A 13,298-nucleotide genomic window follows, 5' to 3' on the forward strand; every position below is an offset into this window, starting at 1 on the left:
TGTGTGTGTGTGTGTGTGTGTGTGTGTGTGTGTGGTGTGTGTGTGTGTGTGTGTGTGTGTGTGTGTGTGTGTGTGTGTGTGTGTGTGTGTGTGTGTGTGTGTGTGTGTGTGTGTGTGTGTGTGTGTGGTGTGCATCTTCCACAAACGCTTCCACACACACATTGCTTTTCAATGTGTATGCAAATGTGCAAAACCCCCATGTGCCTGTGCATCAATATTTCATTGTGTTAAATGTCATGTGCCTCCTGCTTGCTGTATTGACTGGCACCGCTGCTCGTTAGTAGTTGTGTGTGTGTGTGTGTGTGTGTGTGTGTGTGTGTGTGTGTGTGTGTGTGTGTGTGTGTGTGTGTGTGTGTGTGTGTGGTGTGTGTGTGTGTGTGTGTGTGTGTGTGTGCGTGCGTGTGCGTGCGTGCGTGCGTGCGTGCGTGCGTGCGTGCGTTTCGGTGGTTTTCTCTTCTCTTTGTTTTGCCTCAGTCATAGTTATGATGATTGAGGATAATTGTTGGCCATTTCGCAGGTAAAGTAATTGCCCAGGACTAATTCTAGAAATATATATATATATATTTTTAACTATTTGGCTTCAGCCTGGGTTTTTTTCTGAATCAGATAAAACATTTTTTTCAAATGCCTTGCAATTATTGTAAAAGGACAGGGCAGTGTGTGAGTGTGTGCATTTGCATGCGGGGGACAGCAAATGATTTACCGTCCTTATGTCTTAATTAAATTGTTTCAGCAAAGCGGTTCTGAGGAAAAAAACGAAGAGAGAAAGAGAGATAGGGAAAGGGGAAAGAGGTAAAGAGCAGCGCATACATAAAAGACGTCAGATAGAAGAGAGCAGGAAAGGGGAATGGATACATAGATACATTAATTTGTTGAGAATTCATCTCTAAAGATCAGTGAGCTCAGGTGACAGAACTAAAGCGAAAGTGACTGGGGTACGGGGAGAGGCTGTTGATGAGTTGGCTGTCTGGCTGCAATTTTAACTGAAAATATACTGCAAGACACCTTTGCATCTTATAATTGCTTCCTTTTTTCCTTTCTCTCTTTTGTGATTGTACAAATGTGTGTGCAGCCAGTTGGACTACAACCACATCAGCTGTATTGAAGATGGAGCTTTCCGAGCGTTACGTGACCTGGAAGTGCTGTGAGTACTTGTCTATTCTGTTCACCTGCTAACATCAGCCGAGCTTCTATGAGTGATGAACATTTACAGCGGACATATAAGAAACTACTTATACCCTCGTCGACCTTTGAAATACTGCAGCTCCTGAAAAAAAGAGAGTTTCATGTGATTTCAGCAGGGACACTTGATGCCTGATCATCATCTTTTTAAGGAATGAATTGATCACAACATCATTATTGCCACTTTACTGACTCCTTTTCTGTCTGACTAAAAACGTGTTGATGTTCTTATTGACAGGTACTTAACATACAATTAGGCAAATTGGTTCCATTTCAAAATGACTGATCATTTGCAGCACAAAGATGCACAAGGACTGTGAATGTTGAGTTATGAGCTGTAAATTCCACTGACATTAATTTGGGATTTTTCCATTTAATTTCAAATGCACATTTTGTAACTGTCCAACCTATGGTTTGAAAAAAAGTGTGGATACATATGTATACTGTGTGTATATATATATATATTAGTGCTGTCAAAATTATCGCGTTAACGGCGGTAATTAATTTTTTGAATTAATTGCGTTAAAATATTTAACGCATTTAACGCATGTGCAGAATGGCCCGCCCCATACGTGCCACCAGTGGCAGCGCCAGGGTATGGCTGGGGTAGGCTACACCCATACCAAGAAATGGCTTAGCCCCACCATGAAAAATGATGTTAAAGTAAGCAAAATAAAGTCTGCCAACTCGCGCGGAGTAAATTGCACAGACAGCAGTTAGTAAGATTGATTTCAGTAGCCACGGTTTTGAAAACTTTTGTCACGTAGTGATCGTCTTCTCAATAGAACATCTTTGATAACGGCGTGGTGTTGTTGCAGGAAGTCCCGACGGAGAATACTTTTGCTGTAGTACAGGGCAGAGCCATATAATAGAAATAATATGGCTCTGGTACAGGGGTGCACATAACTGGTACGCAGGTTATGTGCGTAATCTGAAATGCGTACCGTCACTTGTGTCACAAAGCGCATTTGCGTACCGACGTACTTGTGAAGCTTTTCCAAAAGGCGGTTAGATCACCGGACGACAGAGTCGGTCTCCGTGTGCACAGACAGGGCTGCTGTTAACGTCGGTCTGTACAACGGAACTGTGCCAAAACTACGCCAACCGGCTGCGGAGGGAGACCCCCCCCCCCTTCACTGGAGAACTGCGCTAAAACAGCTGATCACAACGTTCACACTCTGTGGTCACGAAGTACTCCACTAGCGCCCCCCCCCCTCTGTCGACTTTCCTGAAGTACTCCCCCGTTGATAGAAATCAACACGTAATGAATTAAGACCCCACGGTTTGATGATTGATAGGTGTGTGGGTTGTCTTTCATTTTGACATGCAGAAAAATGTTATAATAAACATAGATACTGTATGTTAAATGGATATATCCGCCTTCTTTCATTTATCTTTCCATTCCCAACAATATACATAAAGAAATGGCATATTTTGGACATGGTTCGAATGGTGATTAATCATGATTAATTAATTTTTAAGCTGTGATTAATCTGATTAAAAATGTTAATCGTTTGACAGCCCTAATATATATATATATATATATATATATATGTACAGTATAATTACATTAATTACGTTCAAGTTTCTTTCAGGAAAGACACTTTTGAGGCTGCTTTCAGTTTAATTGCTGCCAAGGTGTTGAATAATTGCAGTGCATGTTGCATCTAAGGAATCTAAATGGCGTTGTGTTTCTGAAAATGTTCCCCTCAGCACCCTCAACAACAACAACATCAGCCGTCTGTCTGTGGCCAGTTTCAACCACATGCCGAAGCTAAGGACCTTGTAAGTGTTTGCTACACATTTTTATCCGATGGGAGGGATTTCTCTCATTAAGGCCCGTTTGTACAATTGATCTGAACCCTACTCTTCCCCCCTACCTCCACCCACCCTGCTCCTCTCCCTTGTCCTCAAATCTATTGTTTCTCACCCTTCTTCCCAACACCTGTGCTTGCCACTTGTCTGTACCCCCTCTTCTCTCTCCTTTATTGTAATCACCTTCACCTCCCCCCTCCTCTCGTCCCCAGCCGCTTGCACTCCAACAACCTGCAGTGTGACTGCAACGTGGCCTGGCTGTCAGAGTGGCTGCGACAGCGACCCCGTCTGGGTCTCTACACACAATGCATGGCCCCTCCGCACTTGAGGGGGCACAACGTGGCTGAGGTGCAGAAGAAGGAGTTTGCCTGCACAGGTAGGTCCAGGTGACTGTTTGCTTTGTTGTGTATTTTGTGACTTACATCTGTGTTTGCAGTGGCAAACCCATCTTTTGCTTTGTCTCGTTGCTTTGTCTTTTGCTCATGCTTTTCAAGATTGGGATGAAGGCAAGTACTCATCTTCTATTGCATGGCTTGGCTTCCAAGCACTGCACTACCTGACATTTGTTCTCATCAGATTTGTCTTTAGAGCACTTTTATATAAAAAGACCGATGATTATACTGTGGATAGACAAGGTCACATTTAAGGACTCTCTCACTTTGCTTTTTCGCACTTTGATTTTTTGTCTGTCTCTGTCAGCTTTAACACATTTTGCCTTGGGGATTACCACCTCGTATTACAGTTATCCATGGATAATATTGGCCTTCTGTCTTTGTGTAGGTCACCAGTCGTCATCATCTTCCTCCTGCAGTGTGATACAGTGCCCAGAGTCCTGTACCTGCAGTAACAACATCGTAGACTGCAGAGGGAAGGGACTGACAGAAATACCCACCAACCTGCCTGAAACCATCACTGAGATGTAAGACACACATGAACACATACACACCTACTTTGATCTACATTCACATGCATGCGCTCCTGCACCCAACTCTCGGTGCAGTGATATTTCTCTTGCTCTTTAACTGTGCCTCTCTCCATTTTCTTATTTGCCTTGTTCCACCTTTAACTTTCACTACGTCTCTTTCTCTCTGTACAGTGGAATAAAACCACACATCTGTGAAATTAGAAAGCCTGGTCATGCAGCTCTTTCCTGCTTAAGAACATAATGAAGGAATGCGGGAGAAAGAACCGAAAGATTAATGTGAAGGACAAGACTAATCATATCTCTATCTAAAGGGGGCATCAAGAAGATATAGCTGGCAGATTTAAAGTGACAAAGTACCCAAAAGGAGGACTGTAGACGTGACTTGAGCGAGACTGCTGTGAGACTTTCTGGCAAAATCCTGGGCTATTGAATATGTATTTACTATGTTTAACCATTTAAAGGAATTGGGTTTAGCTAAAGCATGTAAAGAATGCAAACAAAGCTTTTAATTGACAATGTTCAAATGCTTTATCATTGAAGTGGTAAGCATTGTGTTGATGAAGACTTAAGCTGAACTTGTCTCACATTCCTTTAGACTTGACCGGATAATACTTTAAGATTGTATGTGGATTTGAGAATGTACTTGATGCTTTGACCAGACTTGTGATTGGACTTATAGTTTAATGATTTTATCCTGACATGTACTTTTTTAGACCTTTTTGTGATGATTTTTCAGGCCTTGGCTCAATTTAAGACTTCACAAATGAATTGCACTCATATCTCTTGACAGAATACAATACAAAACAAAAAGAAAAACAGATACATTACAATACAATGAAATGCAATCCTCCTGTGTGTTGGGTCAAAGATGTTAGCAGTAAAGAAAGGACTGGAGAGAAGCTAAACGGCAGAGAACAACAAATGAAACTCATTTTAGGGAAATGTTTCCAAATCGAATGGTTGGTTTGCAAATCATGTTCCACCGTCGTCTTCTCACAGTGACTGAACACGTGAAATGTTTGGAGAACGGGTGTTTGGGTCTCTTTTCTCTTTTCCTTGACTCTCTCTCTCTCTCTCTCTCATGGCTCTCAGGCTCGGTTTGTTTAGGCCCGACTGATGCAGAGTCAGACTGGCACTTAATGGAACATTGCCCAGATAGTTAAGGCCCTGTGTTTGTGTGTCTTTCTGACCGCATGCATGTTAAGAGGGCAAAAGATCAGAGACATTTGACTTTTTGGCATCTGTCTTCAAAGCGCTTTATCTGGGAAATGTTCCACTTTAGCCCGAGCCCCCGGGAATGAGCAGCAGAGAGAGATAGAGTGGAGATAGCCCTGTGATAAGCAAATGTTAATGTCGCTCCTCAATGGTCCGTGTGTATGTTTCTGGTTCCAGACGACTGGAGCAGAACGCCATCAAGGTGATCCCAGCTGGAGCCTTTTCTCCTTATAAGAAGCTGCGCAGGATGTGAGTAGATTAAGAGATTCATGTATTTTGCACCCTGTCAACCAAACACTTCTGTTCCTGCCCTGATTGTGTTGACCTCCATGTTTAACTTCTTTTTTCTCTCTCCCTCGCTGTCTCTTGTTTCTTTTTTATGGCTCTGTTCTTCACAGTGACTTGAGTAACAACCAGATTTCCGAGTTAGCCTCAGACGCCTTCCAAGGTCTGCGCTCCCTCAACTCTCTGTGAGTACTGAGTGATATGTTTGTATCTAGGATGCAGTTTTAACAACACACCACAATATGGCCCTTCCTCAGGAGGAATACTACCACTTAAAGCACACGTTAGAGTTCTTTTGTTGCCGAATCAGATGCTAAAACCATTAAAACAGAGTTTCGAATAATGTTAATGCCTTTATGGTTTTATTAACGTAACATTTATTTTCCCATCTCGTCCTCAAATCCTTCTGACATTTAAAAAAGAGATGAACAGTTATAAAAAAGACATTAAGCACAGATTTGTTTTTGAACACCTGACTGTTTATGTTTCTTACCCTGTTGAATTGTTCCTCTTATTATTATGGCTGGTAATATTGGCCAAATCTAAAGGCAGCATTTCCAAAATTACGATAACTCAAATAACCCTTTATTGTTGCCTTATTTGTGCCGCATTATAGAGACATTTCAGATACACTTTGAGAAGAACATCGGACTTTGCGTGTGAAAGTATGTTAAAGCATACACAGAGACGAGGGGGAGTGAGGGATGTAGCGTTATTTCATAAAGGAGTTATATTAAGGTCTCGTCTCTCCAAAGTCAATAATTCATAAACGCTGAATTGCTGAATGGAGGCTTCTGCCACCTCATTACACATTCACCACAGAGAGAATGGGACACACACACATCATGCTGACACACTACATAAGTATGATTTTCACATTATAAACTGCACTGTGTGTTCATTGTGTGTCAGGGTTTGGTTAGAGAGGACGTAAATGAGCCATCGATTCTGTCTATGCATGGGTGTGTGTGCGTGGGCACGCAAAACAGTATGTGCTAATGTGTGTGTGAGACATAAATGAAGTGCATCGTGTGTTTCCCAACCACAGGTCTCTCAGGGACAGCCACTCAGCACAATGAAATATAAGCCAATCGAAAACACATGTTTTTAGACTGCCTGCATACACAGCTCAACTCAGCGTGGAGTGTAAAGATGACTGATAGCTCTTCCTGTGTGTGTGTGTGTGTGTGTGTGTGTGTGTGTGTGTGTGTGTGTGTGTGTGTGTGTGGTTGTGTGTGTGTGTGTGTGTGTGTGTGTGTGTGTGTGTGTGTGTGTGTGTGTGTGTGTGTGTGTGTGTGTGTGTGTGTGTGTGTGTGTGTGTGTGTGTGTGTGTGTGTGTGTGTGTGTGTGTGTGTGTGTGTGTGTGTGTGAAAATGCGTCCAAGGTATTTGTTGGGCAAGGCAGTGGCAGGCTCAGCCTTGACCTGTTTGTGTATGTAATCTGATGTATTTATAAAAAGCTTTTCTCTGATAACAACGTGCATTACTCACACTGGAGCCAGATTTATGGGGGAGTTTTTTTATTGTGACATTTAGATGAAAACTGTTCAGAACTAGTTATACTTTATGTCAGTGGTGTTAACATACCGTCTATCAGGTGTTGGCGCAAAGGCATAGCGTTTTTACGGGTTGGTATTTGGAAGACAAATGAGAAAAACAGGAAGGTTTTCAGGTCTTAATGTTTTTCTCTAATGTGTTCTTTTAAATAAAAAGCCAAAGACCCACTCCTTAAACTTTTGTACTGCATTCACGTCATGTTGGCAGAAATGAATTAACTGTTCAACTGTGTTAAAGCCTTTATCAAAGATGTTTACATAGGCAGTAACAACAGATAAATAGCCTGCATATGAAAATCTTTAAACGTTTTTCAGTGTATGCCGGGTGATATTAACATTATTACTGCACAGTATGTGTGGTCTTATTCATAACTTATGAATGCAGTGTTTGTGCTCCACAGGGTGTTATACGGGAACAAGATCACTGAGATTTCCAAAGCACTGTTTGAGGGACTTTTTTCTCTGCAGCTATTGTGAGTAGACACACACACACACACACACACACACACACACACACACACACACAGTAGCGGGTAGCATCTCATTGATATTCTGCTGAAAAGTGCCTACCTTAAACACTGTCATCAGAGTGGAGACATTGTGATCGAAAGCCATGACCTGTAACATTTTAAACACTCATTGAAGAATGATAACAGGATAAACTGTCATTCCCCACCTCCCTCCCTCCCTCCTCTCTCTCTCTCTCTCTCTCTCTCTCTCTCTCTCTCTCTCTCTCTCTCTCCCTCTCTCTCTCTCTCTCTCTCTCTCTCTCACTCTCTCACTCTCTCTCACTCTCTCTTCAGGTTACTGAATGCTAATAAGATAGCGTGTCTGCGTGTGGATGCATTTCAGGACCTCCACAACCTCAACCTTCTCTCACTATATGACAACAAGCTCCAAACCATCGCCAAAGGGACCTTCTCATCACTAAGAGCCATACAAACGCTGTACGTACACACACAGACACACACACACACACACACACACACACACACACACACACACACACACACACACACACACACAGCTCAGTCTAGTGGCAAGGTGTCACATTTTAAGCAGTACTGAAGATATAATAAAACGTGCAACTATAGACAAAAACAAAATGCGTTATGTTTTCATTTGAAGCATCACAGAAAAAAAAGGATTTGTACAAAAAATGTTTGTTATCACCAAACATTTATTTTGATTATCTTAAAATCAGTTAGATACTGTGAAAGAAAGTGTCCGTCTCCCTATTTCAATTACGTTTTTTTCCCTTTAAGGACAGTCTCCATGTAAAAGACAGGTCCATAATGTATGCTTAAGACTCTTGACAGTTGATTTATTTTTAATATATATATATGAAAAATAGCCTCTTGGCTAACTCTGGCACGTTTACAGAAATGTTCATTAATGTGCACTGTCCCTGTTAAATAAATGAATAAATAAATATAATATATGTTCTGACAGCTTACTTGTGTGTGTCATCAGTCACTTAGCCCAGAACCCGTTTATCTGTGACTGCCATCTGAAGTGGCTGGCAGACTACCTTCAGGACAATCCCATCGAGACGAGCGGCGCCCGCTGCACCAGCCCCCGACGCCTCGCCAACAAACGAATCGGACAAATCAAGAGCAAGAAGTTCCGCTGCTCAGGTATAAACAAATGTGGCATTGCAAAACATATTGGTCTTTTTAGATAATTGATTATTGATGTTTCTGATTATTCATATATAATTACAGACACACCATTAGGGTTGTCCCTGACTAATGTAGTCCTCCAAGACAAACGATGTTGTCAACTAATGGATTAGTGGATTTAATCAACAGAGAATCATGCCAAAGCACTACTTAAAAGCTTTCTTTATATGTTTCTTGGAAATAAGTCTTTCAGCATGAGAAAAGCGTAACAAATTATAAGAGCGACAGAGTGGGGGCAGCCCTAAATAATATCCAGATTGATTTACATTCCTGTGTTTTCATTCTGTGTTTTCCAGCTATGATTTTCCCTCAGCCTCTCTTTACTAACCTCAACTCCCTGTTTTCAGCATTTTCTGGCATCTCTCTTTCTGAGTTAACCACATAAACACACACACACACACACATACACAGAGTAAGTATTTTCTGTTGGACAAGCCTTTCGTTATTTAGTTGCTTTTTTTCATTTTCACTCTTTCTGTCTCTGCCCTCTCCATTAGCTAGAGAACAGTATTTCATCCCAGGTACTGTACTTCGAGCATGTGTGTGTGTGTGTGTGTGTGTGTGTGTGTGTGTGTGTGTGTGTGTGTGTGTGTGTGTGTGTGTGTGTGGTGTGTGTGGTGTGTGTGTGTGTGTGTGTGTGTGTGTGTGTGTGTGTGTGTGTGTGTGTGTGTGTGTGTGTGTGTGTGTGTGTGTGTGTGTGTGTGTGTGTGTGTGTGTGTGTGTGACACTCGTTGGTCCATCACGGCTGATGCTGCACACTCACACACTCTGAACACTTGTTTGAGTGACTTGCCTTGACTGACACCTTTTGAATGCCACGACAATTTCTTTGAATGGTCTAACATACATCATAATGCATCACGTTTACCCAGGCACCTGATAATCCCCCTCTTGCCCTTGCTCTAGGTTTATGATTTTTTTGGGGGGATTTTTAGGCATCTTCACGATAGCAGGAGAAAAATAATTGAGTTAATAAACTTAGGCCGATGTCAACTTAGCGCTACATAGTATAATCTGTATAAATCAAAGTCTATTGGTCCAGCAAACACAGAGACTATATTTGATACCAGTCCTCCCCACTTCTTACTACATTTAATGATAGCTAATGTATGAGCGTGTGTCCGCGAGCATCTGTGTCTGTTTCGCCCACTGCAGAACATCAAAAGGTCACGCAGTTACCATGCGCAGAGGGGTGCTGGGAAATATGTAAATCAGACATGCATATGAGATCAGTAGCAGAGCTAAAGGCGGTCATTACCACAGCAGCACACAGAGGGGGTGGGTGTGTGTGTGTGTGTGTGTGTGTGTGTGTGTGTGTGTGTGTGTGTGTGTGTGTGTGTGTGTGTGTGTGTGTGTGTGTGTGTGTGTGTGTGTGTGTGTGTGTGTGTGTGTGTGTGTGTGTGTGTGTGTGTGTGTGTGTGTGTGTGTTCGCTACATTCATTAACTCACTGGGGGGGATATAGGTTTCAAAGCCCAAATACTACAAAGCTGAATAATTTAAGACATTGCAGTTGAAACGTTGATTAAACATGTTTTATTGTGTGAAACAACCCCGGTATCGCGCCTTGTATCAGCACATCTTCAATCCCCTAGCCCAATTGCATCATGTCCTCTATTACAAGGGATATTATTTTGGATCCTACCTTAATCCTACATTATTGGTATAAACACAATTATTTCATTCCAGTTTCCTCCCTGTTAAAAAAATACACAAAAAAGAAATGTGCTTTGCGTTTCGAATTCTTTAAAGCTGGCTAAATGTTATTGTTTATAGGAATGGCACATTTATATGTGCTTTTCGTATCCTCCCCAAACCAATCAGTTGTTTGAATCAGTTGTGCTTCAAGCAAAGGAGCCCAGGATGTGTGTTGGATGAAGGCACCCACCAAAAGTCACGTTATTCCAGCACGATTCTCACTATTCACGAGTCATTACCCCTTTAAATGAAACACTGCCTGAGGACTAAACACGAAAAAAGTACAGAATTGTTTTCCCGGTTTCATCCCCTTTTTCCGCCTCCTGTTCAAATAAACGAGTTAAATCTTCTTCTTTCTCCTACTGCCTCTCTCACACACTCAGGAGTACATCAACATGTCGGCTGTAAGTAACACACACACAAACAAATGCAAAATTGCGTCATCTCCGAGTCCCTCGTCTCCTGTCCCCTGTTCCAGACACTGACCTTTGACCTCTACCACCCAAAGTGTCCTTTGACCCCTATGTGACTCCTTTACCTGTTTACAAACAACTCAATTCCCAAGACCTACATTTTATTACTCAATGGTTCATATATGTATTATCTTCTCTTAATTTGTGTGTGTGTGACGATGTGTGTGTGTCCATGTTTGATGATAAACATGTATGTGTGTGTTCCTCGAAGTCAGGGCTTCTCTTGCCTTCAGTGCTGCTGTAACTCTCCTCCCACTCCCCTCTAGCTGCTGCTCTGTTCCTGCTCCCCTGTGTGATGTCTGACAGTTTAGATGTCTTTAAATATTGCTGTCCAGTTCCCTTGCTTTTTCTTTAATCTACGTTCCTCCCTGTCTGATCTCTTCCCCCTCCTTATTGTTGCTCCCCTTCTAACTTCAATATAAGGGATTCATTTCCTCAAGCCTGCTCCTCAGCCGTCACCCTTATGGCTTCCTCTTCATATCCTTAATGTAAACTTACCTTCTCTTTGCATGTCCTTTTCTCTCTTCTCCTCTCCCTTTTCTCACCACTCTTCTCTTTCCTTCCTTTCGTACCTCTTCTTCTCCTCCTCTCCTCTAATTCTCCTCCTCCAACACTCTCCTCTTCCTCTTTCTCTACTTAACCTCGTCCTCTCCGTCTCCCTTTCTCCCTCTGTCCTTCCCGCCCCCGTGATCCAGCGGAGGAGCAGTCAGTCAGCAGGTTGTTCCGTTGTGCTTGATCTAACCATGTGGCTGCAAGGTTCCTAAAGTGGAACATGGTTCCGTCAAGCACCATGGAACGGCCCTGCAAAACCCTACAGCATGGCCGAGACGCAAGAGACAGTAATCTCCTGTCATCCTGTGTGTGTGTGTGTGTGTGTGTGTGTGTGTGTGTGTGTGTGTGTGTGTGTGTGTGTGTGTGTGTGTGTGTGTGTGTGTGTGTGTGTGTGTGTGTGTGTGTGTGTGTGTGTGTGTGTGTGTGTGTGTGTGTGTGTGTGTGTGTGTGTGTGTGTGTGTGTGTGTGTGTGTGTGTGTGTGTGTGTGTGTGTGTGTGTGTGTGTGTGTGTGTGTGCATTCTACTGCTATGATCTCAATTATTGATGCTGTCTTGTTTGTGCTGTGGTTTCTAACACTAACAGTTGCTTTGTAGTCTGATGGGACTGTAAAAAGAAACTACGTTTGTGTGGAAGCGTGTGTGACATGTATTTTCAGTGTGTGTGTTTTGTAATCGTGGCTCCGTTTTGGTTTTGATACAACTGCAGTGTTTTGAAGTATACAGTAGCTCATGGGGAATGTTGCATACACTTATGAACGCCAACGTTTTTTGAACATGTTTGGATCTTTTTGACAATTTTGAAAACAAAAGCAGCTTAGCCCCTCCGCACTGTTTTGAAATTCTTCCTTTGTATCACAACTGTCACTCCAGCCATGTGCTGTGTTTATGTTGGAACATACCAGTACACGCTGGGATTCGACTCTTGCACGATGAGGGCACTCGGTGACGTTGTGATTGTGATTGTGATCAGGTACTGAAGATTACCGCAGTAAGCTTGGAGGGGACTGCTTCGCCGACTTGGCCTGCCCAGAGAAGTGCCGCTGTGAGGGCACCACGGTGGACTGCTCCAACCAGAAACTCACCAAAATACCAGATCACATCCCCCAGTACACCGCCGAACTGTGAGTCATGCTGGAGCTTTCTACTACAAAGTCGATCTGTGTGTGGTATAGAGGAAACCTTGCTTCAACCTCGATCTCCTCCCTCCTCCTCTTCTGTCTCCGTTTGTTCTGTTGTTCTCTCTTTTTGTCTCTGACCACCTCTTCTCTTCTCTGTTCTTAGGCGTCTGAACAACAATGAATTCACTGTGCTCGAGGCGACAGGGATCTTCAAAAAGTTGCCTCAGCTGAGAAAGATGTGAGTCACACATTTTGCAAACATACCGGGAACAAAGAGTCACATGTGGTTGTTGGAAACAGTACTCAGGTCACACAGAGAAAGCTGTGATTGTAATCGGGTTTTTACACAGAAATCAAATTGAACCATGTGTATTCGTCTATATTTACCCTACTCCCTCTAACTGGTACTCTGACTAGAACGATTCCCTATTGCTGTTCTTATCCTCCTCATGCTCTCTCTTCATCTACATTTTTTAACTCTTTTCTCTTTTACTGTCTCCTTAACTCTCCTTGCAGTAACCTGAGCAATAACCGTATCACTGACATAGAGGAGGGGACATTTGAAGGAGCCTCCGGGGTCAACGAGTTGATCCTGACCTCCAACAGACTGGAGAACGTACACCACCTCATGCTGAAGGGACTCGGTGGCCTCCGCACACTGTGGGTATACACACACACACACACACATACTCATTACAGTTAATTAATGCAGACGCACTCACATGATCTTATAAATGATGTGTGCAGAATTCAAATTTGACCACACAAAAACATGTAAAACAAACATGTGAGCATTCATA

General features: G+C 42.7%; 1 protein-coding gene across 3 annotated transcripts in view; it reads left to right on the forward strand.

The window, feature by feature from the left end:
* slit2 (slit homolog 2 (Drosophila)) overlaps window positions 1-13,298 on the forward strand; it is a 98,502-nt gene that overhangs the window by 58,894 nt on the left and 26,310 nt on the right. Inside the window, exons 6-19 of one of the 3 annotated variants that reach the window (XM_071202860.1) lie at window positions 1,073-1,144; window positions 2,896-2,967; window positions 3,210-3,373; window positions 3,778-3,916; window positions 5,315-5,386; window positions 5,536-5,607; window positions 7,379-7,450; window positions 7,781-7,924; window positions 8,451-8,614; window positions 9,157-9,180; window positions 10,739-10,759; window positions 12,351-12,501; window positions 12,662-12,736; window positions 13,015-13,158. In XM_071202860.1, coding sequence (XP_071058961.1) covers window positions 1,073-1,144; window positions 2,896-2,967; window positions 3,210-3,373; window positions 3,778-3,916; window positions 5,315-5,386; window positions 5,536-5,607; window positions 7,379-7,450; window positions 7,781-7,924; window positions 8,451-8,614; window positions 9,157-9,180; window positions 10,739-10,759; window positions 12,351-12,501; window positions 12,662-12,736; window positions 13,015-13,158 — 1,386 coding nt within the window. The remainder of the gene's footprint in view (window positions 1-1,072; window positions 1,145-2,895; window positions 2,968-3,209; window positions 3,374-3,777; window positions 3,917-5,314; window positions 5,387-5,535; window positions 5,608-7,378; window positions 7,451-7,780; window positions 7,925-8,450; window positions 8,615-9,156; window positions 9,181-10,738; window positions 10,760-12,350; window positions 12,502-12,661; window positions 12,737-13,014; window positions 13,159-13,298) is intronic. The other 2 variants (XM_034080564.2, XM_034080582.2) reach the window with 2 other exon arrangements.

This window comes from Pseudochaenichthys georgianus, chromosome 1 (genome assembly GCF_902827115.2).
Source record: "Pseudochaenichthys georgianus chromosome 1, fPseGeo1.2, whole genome shotgun sequence".
NCBI lineage: Eukaryota > Metazoa > Chordata > Actinopteri > Perciformes > Channichthyidae > Pseudochaenichthys > Pseudochaenichthys georgianus.